Source organism: Dipodomys spectabilis, unplaced genomic scaffold (assembly GCF_019054845.1).
Source record: "Dipodomys spectabilis isolate Male_0828 unplaced genomic scaffold, ASM1905484v1 ptg000108l, whole genome shotgun sequence".
Classification (NCBI taxonomy): domain Eukaryota; kingdom Metazoa; phylum Chordata; class Mammalia; order Rodentia; family Heteromyidae; genus Dipodomys; species Dipodomys spectabilis.
The window spans coordinates 5757400-5771357 of NW_024870785.1; the positions used below are offsets into that span (position 1 = coordinate 5757400).

General features: G+C 38.0%; 1 protein-coding gene across 1 annotated transcript in view; it reads right to left on the reverse strand.

Annotated features, from left to right (window-relative positions):
* Nucleotides 1–13958, reverse strand: part of Ubr1 (ubiquitin protein ligase E3 component n-recognin 1) — a 94042-nt gene that overhangs the window by 42644 nt on the left and 37440 nt on the right. Inside the window, exons 15-25 of the mRNA XM_042687529.1 lie at nucleotides 13140–13320; nucleotides 12340–12401; nucleotides 11985–12095; nucleotides 10226–10291; nucleotides 9650–9751; nucleotides 8910–8973; nucleotides 6309–6433; nucleotides 4876–4928; nucleotides 3489–3591; nucleotides 1843–1891; nucleotides 1361–1515 (exon numbers count right to left, since the gene is read on the reverse strand). Coding sequence (XP_042543463.1) covers nucleotides 1361–1515; nucleotides 1843–1891; nucleotides 3489–3591; nucleotides 4876–4928; nucleotides 6309–6433; nucleotides 8910–8973; nucleotides 9650–9751; nucleotides 10226–10291; nucleotides 11985–12095; nucleotides 12340–12401; nucleotides 13140–13320 — 1071 coding nt within the window. The remainder of the gene's footprint in view (nucleotides 1–1360; nucleotides 1516–1842; nucleotides 1892–3488; nucleotides 3592–4875; nucleotides 4929–6308; nucleotides 6434–8909; nucleotides 8974–9649; nucleotides 9752–10225; nucleotides 10292–11984; nucleotides 12096–12339; nucleotides 12402–13139; nucleotides 13321–13958) is intronic.

Genomic DNA, 13958 nt, shown 5'->3' on the forward strand with positions numbered 1-13958 from the left:
GGAAAAGATCTTTAAAGTTATATATATATAATATACATATATTATATATATAAAACATATATATTATGTATAAATATATATATAATATCATATATATGTGTATATATATATATATATATATTTTTTTTTTTTTGGTCTGGTCATGGGGCCTGAACTCTGGGCCTAGGCACTGTCCCTCAGCTGTTCAGCTCAAGGCTAACACTCTACCACTTGAGCCACAGCGCCACTTCTGGCTTTTTTCTTATGTGGTGCTGAGGAATCAAACCCAGGGCCTCGTGCATGCAAGGCAAGCGCTCTACCACTGAGCCACCTTCCCAGCTCCTAAAGTTATATTTATTCAAACAGGGATATTTTAAATTTGGAGGTACTAAAAATAAGCAACCTGATGTGAAAAATCCAAACCAACAAAGAAACAAAATATACACACAGAAAAAAAAAATCATAGGTTGTAGTGTTGTATCCTGTAATCTCCTAGCAGTTAGGAGACTGAGACAGAAGGATCCAGAGCCCAAGGTCAGTCTATGCTACATATCAAGATTGTGTCCCCAGCAGGGCACGGATGGCTCACACATGTAATCCTAGCTACTCAGGAGGCTGAGATCAAAGTCAGCCTGGGCAGGAAACTCTGTGAGACTCTTATATCCAGTATACCACTAGAAAACCAGAAGTGGTGCTGTGGCTCAAGTGGTAGAGCGCTAGCCTTGAGCTGAAGAGCTGAGGGACAGCACCCAGGCCCAGAGTTTAAGCCCTATGACTGCCCAAAAAAAATAAAAATAAAAAATAAGATTGTGTCCCCAAAACAAAAACAGAAACAAAACAACAACATGCTAGGAAAATACTTTGTGTGTGTGTGTCTGTGTGTCAGTCACGGGGCCTGAACTCTTGGTCTGAGTACTGTCCCTCAGCTCTACAGCTCAAGGCTAGCATTCTTCCAGCTTTTTCTGCTTATATGGTGCTAAGGAATCAAACCCAGGGCCTCATGGATGCAAGGCAAGCGCTCTACTGAGCCACTTTCCCATCCTGGAAAATATACAATGACAGATGAAGACTTTTTTTAAATTGTCGGTTCTAGGACTTAATCTTTGACCTGGGTCCTGTCTCTGGGCTCTTTTGCTCAACCACTTTGAGCCACAGCACCACTTCTGGGTTTTTTGGGGTTTTTTTCTGATTAATTGGAGATTAAGAGTCTTATAAACTTTCTTGTTTGGGCTGGCTTTGAACAATGATCCTCACATCTCAGCCACCTGGTAGCTAGGATTACAGGTGTGAGCAATGGCACCTGGCTTAAACCAGGGATCTTTTCCAGATTCCCTAAGAAATCTAGGACTTGACACAGAAAAAGTATTTCAGGTCAGCATACCATTTGGAGCATCCCTTCTGTCCACAAGTTAGATTCTGTGTTGATTGCCCGCTCAAATATGGTTCTGAGTATGTACATCATAATATCACAGTTGAGAAGGTTGACGACTTTGCTGAAAGCAGGGCAGAACTCAGGAGGTGGTGGTGGTGGCAATGCTGTAGAGACAGGGATTAACGGGAAGAGGGACAGATCATGCTACAGATGAAAATAAGTATTCGTATGCAAAATAACATGTCTTTTCTACCTTCGGAACATTAAAATTTCAGTGTCAAGGGCGCTGTAAGTGACAATGTCAGTCTCCAAAAAGAAGTTCCATTTGCTAACAATTTAAAATTCTATCATCGTTCATGTTGGCCATATCTTAATATAAAACAAAATGCAAAAGGCTCTTTGTACTTCCTTTAGCTGCCCACTCCCCAAAAGAACAAAAACAATACCCACAAAAAAGTCAAATGAGTCAGTTTAGAATCTCTTTTTTTTACCTTCATCTTTATTTTCTTGTTTTCTCCTTTTCTTCTGCATGTGCTCGGCCTATTAACCAAATAAAAAACTATCATTAAATACACTGCTTAGCTAATACAACACAAATGAATACTTTTTGAAATAAAATAGGAAAGACCTACCTACTTACTAAGATATTTTAAATAGTGATTTTTTTTTCTCTGCCTTTTAAATGTACTCAAAATATGAATACATTTCTAGGGACATTTTTGTCCTGAAACCAAACATCTATCTTCACAAAGGACACAAGCTTTACAGATGGGCAATGGTTTTCATCAAGAACTTAATCCCCATATTTTCATTTAAAAACATTTACTTAAGCTGGGTGCTGGTGACTCACTCCTGTAATCCTAGCTACTCAGGAGGCTGAGATCTGAGGACTACAGTTCAAAGCCAGCCCAGGCAGAAAAGTCCATGAAACTCTTATCTCTAGTAAACTAAGAAGTGGTGCTGTGGTTCAAGTGGTAGAGTGCTAGCCTTGAGTACAAAGACGCTCAAGGACAGAGCCTAGCCCTGAGAAAAAATAAATGAATTAAATTTTAAAAATTCCCTACTTCCTCTTCTGAGCAAGGAAGTATGCAATGTTTTTTTGGTTTTTGGTTTTTTTTTTTTTGGTCCGGTCGTGGGGCCTGAACTCTGGGCCTGGGTGCTGTCCCTCAGCTCTTCAGCTCAAGGCTAGCACTCTACCACTTGAGCCACAGGGCCACTTCCCGCTTTTTTCTTTTTGCTTATGTGGTGCTGAGGAATCAAACCCAGGGCCTCAGGCATGCAAGGCAAGCACTCTACCACTGAGCCACCTTCCCAGCTCCGGAAGTATGCAATGTTATACAAACTATAAAATACCTTTTCTTTTTTAAGAAAAAAACACTTTTTTAGAATAGAAAAATCATGAAAAAATCATGCAAACAGTTCTGTGTCAGTCAAGACTTTTGCAACCAAAAGTGTGAGTAAATGCCTGACAAACATCTGAGAGGGGATAATTATGTAATCATCTTAGCTCACAGTTTCAAAGGCTTCAGTCCATCATGTTCGGGGGAGGGGGACCAAAGTGAGGCAGAGCAGCTCACATCATGGCAGCCGGGAAGGAGAGAAAAAGAATGCCTTTCTTTCTTCTATTTGTAACTTATTCATAAAGACAAAATCAAATATCCCTTTAACTGATTAAACTCAGTATCACCCTTCATGAGGTCAAGAGAGAATGTGTGTATACTGATGTGATGTTATATATCGACTGTGTGTATTCTTTCCAGAAAATGTTTTGCAACTCTTGTTATTAGAATGCAACCAGTCTGAAGCAAGACAAAGGCTGTTTGAAAGGAACAGTTAGCCTTTGTTCTGTAGAAGAGCCAATGTTATAAAAAAAAATTAAAGAAGACTAAAGAAATATGATAATGAAATGAAATGTGTGATCAAGAAACCTATCATACTTTATCTAATCCTCCTTTTGCCAGATAGCTATAAAGGTCATTTTTGTATAGTCAGGAAATTTTTAATTCAATTAATTTTAACTTTTTAGGTATGCTGACACTCTCCATTAATGAGAACCATAAAAATCAGGGACCTTTCTATAGATATAGAAAATATAAAAGATTTTAGGCTTATTTACTGAAGAGGTACTTTTTCCTACCTTGCTATGTTGTGTTTTGGAGTAATGATAAAAGTACATGTTGAAGTCTTTCAATGATTCTTCTTTCAGTTCATAAACTCCATGGCCTGATACGCCTGGTTTTCTACAGTAGATGGAAAATACAGAGATGAACTGCAGTGATCTTGTTCAATAGGAAACAGACAAAATAAGAATCTAAAAATTAATCTAAAATTTAACAAGCTATTTAAGAAATCATCTCATTAGGCTTTTTAAAAATGGAAATGATAAAAACCTATATTGTGAATGCAAAGTCCTGACAACAGTAAGCTCTACACCAGGAAGCTTGTTTAGTATGATCTCATGTCCTACTTAAATTCCATACTTTTTGTATTGCCTCTGACACCTACAGGTGGTCTGTGACATTACAGCATTCTACATTGTTAAAGATCAACTCTAAAATGGTAAGAAGGCATCGTGTCATTATCAAGTTATAGATGGAAATGTGGTATGAAATCCTCTGTATAGTGCTGTAAGAAAGAGTTCTAATAACAGTAGTACACTGTATCTGCCCTGAACATTAGACAGCCCTAGGTTTCTGTCCAATTATTAAGTCAAATATAAATAAAATATATCACTAAGTATTATTATAACATACAAAAAAACCCCACATCCTCTTTTATAATTTATTTGAAGCTAGAAATTATCTATAAATACAAACTATAAGAGGTAGAAATACACTTATTGGTATCAGTTTTTAAATGCAAGTAATATTGTTTCTTAATTCACGTTTGGCAGTATGAGTATTTGAACTTAGAGCTGTGCACTGCCAAGCAGTCACTCCACCACTTTAGCCGTGTACCCAGTCCTCTTCTGCTTTAGTTCTTTCTCAGACAGGATTGCATATTTTTGCCCAGGGCAAGTCTCAAACTGCAATCCTCCGACCACTACCACCCCAAGTAGTTGGGACTACAGATGTACAACACCTCATCTGGCTTACTTGTTGAGACTGGATCTTGCTTACATTTTGCTGGGGCCATTCTCAAACTGGGATTCTCTCAATTTCCACTTCCCAAGTAGGGAAATGACGTACAGGCATATGTTACCATGTCCAAGGCAACTAATACCTTATTTACATTTTGTAAGAATAAAGACCAGTCTACTTCTTAGAATAAGAATAAACATTAAGGGTTGGGAAGGTGGCTCAGTGGTAGAGCACTTGCCTTGCATGCTCGAGGCCCTGGGTTCGATTCCTCAGCACCACATAAGAAAAAAGCCGGAAGTGGCACTGTAGCTCAAGTGGTAGAGTGCTAGCCTTGAGCTGAAGAGCTGAGGGACAGCACCCAGGCCCAGAGTTCAGGCCCCACGACCGGACCCCCCCCCCCCCAAAAAAAAAAAAAAAAAAAAAGAATAAACATTAAGCACTTACTTAAATATGGCCACTTTGTTTATCACATTCTCCAAGCCAGTTTCATTATTTTCCTGTTGAAACAAATTTTCATTATTTTATTTCATATGATGATTTCCAATTCTCTGTGAGTTGAAATACATTTTCAATTGTATCTTTCAAGAACTTTGGAAACAACAAATTAAAAGGATCAATTTCCAGTATAAACAATTTATACTTAAAATCAATGTTACATTTTGAGAGACCAATTTCTTTCTTTCTCTCTCTCTCTCTTTTGTTGGTCATGGGACTTGAACTCTGGGCCTGGGCGCTGTCCCAGATAGAGTGCAGGCACTCTACCACTTGAGCCCCAGTGCCACTTCCAGTTTTCTGAGCAGTTTATTAGAGATAAGAGTCTCACAGACTTTCCTACCTGGGCTGGCTTTGAACGGTGATCCACCAGCACCTGGCTGAGACCAATTTCTTAAGATATATCTACACAGAAACTGCCTAAGTTTGCCTTCATATGAGAGTGTGTGTGTGTGTGTGTGTGTGTGTGTGTGTGTGTGTGTGTGTGTGTGTGTGTGTGTGTGTGTGTGTGTGTGTGTGTGTGTGTGTGTGTGTGTGTGTGTGTGTATAAAACCATACATACCTGCAATGTTATCGTAAGAAGCCTGCCTGCCTGCCTTCCTTTTTTCCTTCCTAACTTTCATTCTTCCTTCATTCCTTGCTTTCATTTCTTTCATGCCAGTACAGGGACTTGAATTCAAGCCTGGACAACTGTCCCTTAGCCTTTTCACTTAATTCTGGAGCTCTACCACTTGAGCCACAGATCCACTTCAGGTTTTTTTGGTGGTTACATGAGTAAAAATGTAACAATGAAATCCAATCTGTATAACTAAAGCTTATCTTTAGCTATCTATCTCTCTCTAGAGAGAGAGGGAGAGAGAGAGAGAGAGAGCTATACACATACATATATATTAAATTCAAGAAGGTTTTCTCAGAATTAAGAGTTTATGCGACTAAAGATTGAATAGTACGTAGTTTAAATCTGTAAGATAAAAATATAGGTCATTTTGCTGGGCGCCGGTGGCTCACACCTGTAATTCCAACTACTCAGGAGGCCGCTGAGATCTGAGGATCACAGTTGAAAGCCAATCCGGGCAGGAAAGTCTGTGAGAGTCGTATCTCCAATAAAACACTAGAAAACCAGAAGTGGCGATGAGGCTCAAGTGGTAGAGCACTTGCCTTGAGATGAAGAGTACAAGGACAGTGCCCAAGCCCAGAGTTCAAGCCCCGTGACCAACCAAAAAAAAAAAAAAAAAAAAAAAAAAAAAATATATATATATATATATATATATATATATATGTCATTGGGCTAAAAAATTTTCCTGCCATTCAAAGACACTTTCAATTAAAAGAAGAGAAAAACGATCTCAATCTTGACATAAAGAGAGAATTGAAAAGAGACTTACATTCTCAGGTAAGTTCTTGGCAATAGCACTGTGTGGCATTGGTTCAATGCACAGCAAGTGAGTAATCTCCCTCATTGTGACCTCTTCTTTGGTCACATTTCCCACTCCAGGTACATAACGCTCTCCTGATAAATACAATGAAAAGAGAATAGAAGAATTAATTAGTTTCTATTTGAATCTCGACTAGGTCTACTTACTAATCTATTAGAAACAGGCCAAAAATTATTTTAGGTATTCCCCAAATCTGAGTAATAATCTACTTGTTGAAGTACAGAGGGAGAGAAATGAATGGTCAGTTTTAACTCACACATGAATACACATGTGTAGAACTACACACTCTTCACATTATATACAAGGCCCTTCAAGGTAGCATGTGATTCTAATCCAGAAAATAAGATAGCTGGCATGGGAATGAGCACTGGCTATCAATGAATAGCTTTGCTTTTAAAAATCTCCTTAATTGTCTGCCTGTCTTGTCTGTTTGTATGCCTATGTCTCTCTCAACAGTACTAGAATTTGAGATTTTTTTTTTTTTTTTTTAGAATTTGAAAACAAGAAAAAGGTAAAGGGATATTGATTCCAAAAAGGTTAATAATAGTAATAATGTAAACATAATCAATGCCATTAATGAAAAACTGTGAGTCAAAATGAGCTATTACTTTTCATCTATAAGGTCAACAAGTGTCAAAGATATCATGCCATTACTGATACACAAGCATTAAGAGATTTAAACACAAGTAACTTATTTTTTTTTCCTCTTTTTTTTTTCTTGAAGATACTGGAGTCTGATCTGAGGGCCGCAGGCTTGCTAGGCAGGTGTGCTAATACTTGAACTCTACCTCCAGCCCCTACTATTAATTTTTCTAAGACCGATTTGTTAGTATATACTAAAAGCTATGGGATAGATGATGGGAATAGCTGGGGCAAATGGAAAAATTAACAGTCTATATATGTGTAAATACACACTCACTTGTGCAAGGAGTGCTTATATTAATTTCGGCTGAATAGAAAACATATATGTAAAGGCCAACACCCTAACAATTCGATAATCATTTCTGCCAGTGAACATTTCTTTTTCTCTTCCTCAACTAACTTTAGTGAAGCTAATTTGCACAGTAATTTGACAGAATAACAAAATGAAGATATATATATATATATATATATATATATATATATATATGTTTTGTGTTTTTTTTTTTTTGGTCCGGTCGTGGGGCCTGAACTCTGGGTCTAGGCGCTGTCCCTCAGCTCTTCAGCTCAAGGCTAGCGCTCTACCACTTGAGCCACAGCGCCACTTCTGGCTTTTTTTTTTCTGCTTATGTGGTGCTGAGGAATCAAACCCAGGGCCTCATGAATGCAAGGCAAGCGCTCTACCACTGAGCCACCTTCCCAGCCCCATGAAGACATTTTCATGTGTATCCATGCTATGTTTAAATTTCCTGTACATATGTAACTTTTAGAACTACTTAAATAAGGTTTTTTTTTAAATTGACGTTTCTTACTATGATAATTATACCATACTTTGCTAAATTCCAAAGTTACAAACTAGATTAAAAAAAAAAAAAAAAAATACAGCCGGGCGCTGGTGGCTCACGCCTGTAATCCTAGCTACTCAGGAGGCTGAGATCTGAGGATCGCGGTTCAAAGCCAGCCCGGGCAGGAGAGACCGTGAGACTCCTATCTCCAATAAACCACCAGAAAACCGGAAGTGGCGCTGTAGCTCAAGTGGTAGAGCGCTCGCCTTGAGCTGAAGAGCTGAGGGACAGCGCCCAGGCCCAGAGTTCAAGCCCCACGACCGACAAAAAAAAAAAAAAAAAATACAAAGGTGCTAGGCACCGGTGGCTCACACCTGTAATCCTAGCTACTCAGGAGACTGAGATCTGAGGACCATGGTTCAAAGCCAGCCCAGGCAAGGGAACTATGGGACTCTTATCTCAAAATAATCACCAGAAAACCAAAGTGGTGGTAAAACGTTTGTCTTGAGCTGAAGAGTCGAGGGGCAGCGCCCAAGCCTAGAGTTCAAGCCCCATGACCGACCCAAAAAAAAAAAAAAAAAAAGATGTCTGAAGATGTATTTCAGTTGTTTAAAAAAAACAAAACAAAAAACTTTCTTGGCTGCATAAGGACCTGGGTTTGGTTTCCAGCACAACGTAGAATGAGAAAGAACGTACAATTTGCCAGACACTGGTGGCTCACTCCTGTAATCCTAGCTACTCAGGAGGCTGAGATCTGAGGATCACAGTTCAAAGCCAGCCCAGGCAGGAGAGTCTGTGAGACTCTTATCTCCAATAAACCACTCAGAAAACCGAAAGTAGCATTGTGGCTCAAGTGGTAGAGCATTTGTCTTGAACTGAAGAGCTGAAGGACAGCACCCAGGCCCAGAGTTGAAACCCACAACTGACCAAAAAAAAAAAAAGAATGTACAATTTATAGGCTTTTTAAAAGGTGGGGTTTTCCAAATCTATCAGTCACACCTGCTACATAAATCTCTAATATCCTATGTAGTGTTTGGAATAGGGTAAAATAATCCATTACAGCTTTGTTAACATTCTCTGAAAAGCAGCCCACATTTGATTTCAAAATGTTTTGCTTTAATCTTACCCACAATGTAGATGAGGACCTGAAGCATTTCTTCTATTAAAGTATTATACTGCTTAATCAAATCCTATAGAATTAAAAAAGGAGAGAGATTAGTTACATAAGAATCTAAAACCTGCATTTCTACATCAGCCTCTGGTCCACCCAGTCTAGTATTTTCTTCAGCACACAGCAATAGTTAGTGAGAAGTTAGAAGTTCTGGGTCCTGAACTCTGGCCCTGGGTGCTGGCTGTCCTTCAGCTCTTTAGCTCAAGGCTAACACTCTACCACTTGAGCCACAGTGCTAGTTCCTGCTTTTTCTGCTTAGGTGGTGCTGAAGAATTGAACCCAGGGCCTCATGCATGCAAGGCAAGCACTCTACTACTGAGCTACCTTCTCAGCCCCTCAACAAACTAATTCTAATCTTTAACTCTTCCTTTTTACTAGGTTACTGAGGAAAATGTTTTCAAAAGATATCCAAATTATTGGGAGAATACCTTTCCCTAATACATTCATCACCATTATCATCATTATTATTTTAGTAGCACTTGAGTTTCAACTCAAAGTCTTACAATATTTTTTTACTAGGCAGGTGCTCTAGCACTTGAGCCACATACCAGGCCTTTTTGCTTTAATTATTTTTTAGGTAGTAGAACCTACACAGAGGCCCAACTGTAAACATAAATAAACTTTTTAAATGTTTAAAATAGTAATGGTAACATTTCCTCTGGAATTAGTTCACATGCCAATTTCTGTTGTTTTACCTGGTCTTTTGTGGAAATAGTCTTGGTAAAAGCATCAGCAAGTTCATACCTCTGAAGTATAAGTAATAAAAACTTGTTGGGATCCATTAAAGATGCTCCAATCTGTAAAAGAACCTTGTGTCACATTTCTGTATATTAAGTGGAAAAACACTGTTTCTAGTTGCCCTATTAGAAAATTAAAAGTTTTCAAAAAAAAAACAAAAGTAGTATAATGCACTATTTCTGTGCTGTTCACTTTCATGAGAAAAATTCAAGTGAAGTTGACAACAATTATTCTATTTTCTCATTTCTTTTTTTTTTTTTGGGGGTCCAGTCATGGGGCCTGAACTCTGGGCCTGGGCACTGTCCCTCAGCTCTTCAGCTCAAGGCTAGTGCTATACCACTTGAGCCACAGCACCACTTCCAGCTTTTTTCTTTTTGCTTATGTGGTGCTGAGGAATCGAACCCAGGGCCTCATGCATGCAAGGCAAGTGCTCTACCACTGAGCCACCTTCCCAGCCCTTAGTTTTCTCATTTCTTTTTTCAAGGAATATAAGAAAGTGAAGGTGTAAATATAAAAGTAATTTTCACAGCTACCTGAAGCATGATGATATCTTTATCATACATTTCTTCTCTGCACTTAACATCTTGGTAATAAAACACCTATAAAATAAAAGATAGATGCCAAAAGAATTATTTTATTTCAAACAAAATTCTCAACAAAAGCTATTTTTAAAACTTTCTATCACTTGCCAGATGCCAATGGTTCATGCCTGTGATCCTAGCTACGCAGAAGAATGAGATCTGAGGATCACAGTTCAAAGTTAGGTGGGTAGGAAAGTCCATAGGATTCTTATTTCTAATTAATCACCCCAAAAAAGGCTGGAAATGGAGCTGTGCTCAAGTGGTAGAATGCCAGCCTTGAGCAAAAAAGGTCAGGAGCAGCAACCAGGCCCTGACTTTAAGCTTCAGTACCAACACAAACAATAATTTTAAGTAAACAAATAAAAACCCTTTTCTATCACTTTAAACCCTTGGTACCCCTTACAAACAAAAATTAACTATATAAATCTATAAATCAAGAGGTTTGGAGGGATAAAATGAGGAAATATGAAAATGATTTACAGTTGAAAATGCTCTGAATTAATTATCTCCAAATTCTCCATATATATAACAACAAAAATTTATTTTTACCTAAGTTTAAAAATACCTGCTTGAGGGCTAGGAAGGTGGTTCAGTGGTAGCGTGCTTGTTTTGCATGTATGAGGCCCTGGGTTCGATTCCTCAGCACCACATAAGCAGAAAAAGCCAGAAGTGGTGCTGTCACTCAAATGGTAGAGTGCTAGCCTTGAGCTGAAGAGCTCAGGGACAGAACCCAAGCCCAGAGTTCAGGTCCCAAGACTGACAAAAACAAAACCTGCTTGAATAAAAGCAAACCAATTTCTAGTCTTAAACATAGTATCCTTTTTTCCTCCAGTGATACCTTTACAAGTTCTATTTCCCTCTTTGTGAGGAAAATACTTCTCCCTATTGTTTAAAACAGAAGAAAAATTATAAGGTAGCCATTGAATTTGTTTTGCAGTAGTGGGACTCAAACTTACACAGGGAAAGGCTTTACGGTTGAGCTACATCTCTGTCCTTTGATTAAGACAGCTGGTAGGAAGACCAAATGTCTTACCAATAAAGTAATCGTCAGAAAAGAGCTATGATAAAGGGAGATTCCTGTGAAACTACCAGCTTTCTACTACTTAAGTCTATGCAAGGATCCCTGTTTCTTATAACTCAAATAGAATAAGCATCTGCATGACCACGAGAATTTCTCCTTCTAAGAGTTTATGGCTTGAGGCATAGCTCCATTTTTGAATGACTGACTGGTAAGCAAGAGGCCCAGAGTTTAAACCCCAGAACTTCAACTCCCCATAAAAATAAATAAATAAAAAATTAAAAAATTAAAAGTTTATATAATTAAAGGGATTTGTTTGGGGTAAAATTATAAATAAGCCAGGTGGTATGAGAGGCTAGGTAAAAGATTACGAGTTTGAGGGCAATCCTAGGTACAGAGTTTAAGACCAGCCTGAAACTTGTGCCAAAAAGAAGAAAAAGGTGGGAAGGGGGCAAAAACAGAAAGAATGAAGAGAAAGGGAGGGAAAGAGAGATAGATAGAGAGAGAGAGAGAGATAGACAAAGAAAGAAAGAAAGAGAAAAAGATAAAGAGATGACAGAGAGAGAAGGAAAGGAGGGAAGGAGGGAGGGAGGGAGGGAGGGAAGAAGGGAGGGAGAGATATAAGGAAAGGAAAAAAAAGGAACAAAGAATAAAAATGAACACACTCAGTCCAGATAATACACCTTATCGTACCTGGCTAATGAGGGAGAGTCCATTTCTTCGCCACATCTCAGCAACAACTTGGGCGACCAACACCAGACAACGCAGAGGATATTCCACTAGTATCTCTACTTGAAAGTCCTCCTGAAACAGATTGAAGTCCATTTCAAATGCCTGATCTTCAGTTTTCTAATCTATCAATGAAAGGGCTTAAACTAGATGACTTCCAAGTCCTTGTGATTTCAATGTGATAATATATAGTTATAAAATTACAATTAATGAGAATTACTACTCAGTTGGTAAGATATTCCCATTACCTTTCCCACCGATCAACTTAGAGGTGATTAGAAGTAGAATATAAACAAATTGATACTTAATAGTCACTTACAAAAGGCACAAATTCATGCAGTCTTGAAACAGCACCTAGCCGGCTTAAGCGCACATGAAGACCTGGTTGTTTTTAAGAAGAAAAAAAAAACAAGAAAGCATTTAACCCAGTTAATTTGTTTACTAGTTATCTAGTTTTTCACTAGTTATTTACTAGTTAATTTATACATTATAAAATGTATGTGTACCAGGTCTAGCAGTATAGCTCTGTGGTAGAGTGCTTTATCTAGCATACATGAGGTCCTAAGTTAAATCTTCATCACACAGACACACAGTCAGTCAGACAGACAGACATACACACACATTTGCTGAATTTAGAAATGATATTTTAAACTAAAATTTTCTTATGCCTTGTTTGAAACACATTATTACCAAAAGAACACTTAAAATTCTATAATTGTGTATTGTGTGCTCATACATTATCTAAAACTAACATGAAATTAAAATAGAACCAATATAAAACTATGTGGTATCATTTACATCATATACAAAAACTAACTCAAATGAATCAAAAGGTTTAAATATAGGACCTTAACACTATAAAAACAGAAGAAAACATATTGCAACGTGAGTAGATAGGATTACAGGTGAGCTACCAGTGCCTGGCTGGTGTCAGTTTTTAAAAAGGACAAAAATAATGGCAGTCCTGAATTAGTGTCTGATCTGAGCTGTGTCTGCACACACTGGGCGCAGAACAAAAATGAGATTTGAAAAAAAAAAAAAAGAGAATTGTTTTACTACTCTAAACATCTGGAGAACAAGGTTGTAAGAAATATGCCAAAACCAAAAATAATCACTCACCAGCAAGAGTCCTAGAAAGTGGCAGATGTATGCTCACAAGATCCTCAGACACTCTGTAGGACTTGGTTTCCAGAGTATGACCACACAATTGTACTACTGTCTTGCTGCTAGATAAGAAATTTGTACTGCACCTCATCACAGCTTTGTGGCATTCCTTATAAGCCACTAGTAAGAGTTCTTCCTTAAGGGAAAATGAAAATACAAATACGATTGACAAGTTAGATACTTTACCACTAATTAAATAAGTATTTATTAAATAGGAGTAAAATTTTCTAATTTATTACTAAGACTATAAGTTATGCAAAAAAAATTTTTTTGGTAGTACTGAGCCTTGTACTTGGTAGACAAGCATTGTACTACTTAAACTACACATGCTGGCCTTTTTTGTTTTATTTTTCAGGTATGGTCTAGTAGAAGAATGGGAAAACAGATGCAGAGATAAATGAGGATGTAAATTCCAGAAAAGAGGTTATTAAGTTGTAATCAAGGGCCTAGTTAGAGGCATAGACTTTAGAAAGACAAAAAAAAGTAGGCAAAACCAGGCTCTAGCAGCTCACATCTATAATACTAGTTAATAAGTAGACTGAGATCCGACAAGTAAGATTTGGAGCCAGCCACTCTTATGATCAAGAAGCAGGACACTGGTGGCTCACACCTGTAATCCTAGTTACTCGAAAGGCTGAGATCTGAGGATGACAGTTTGAAGCCAGCCAGGACAGGAAGGCCCAAGAGACTCTTATCTCCAATAAACTACCAAAAAAACAAAAAACAAAAAACCAACCAGAAGTGGAGCTGTGGTTCAAGTGGTAGAGTGCTAGT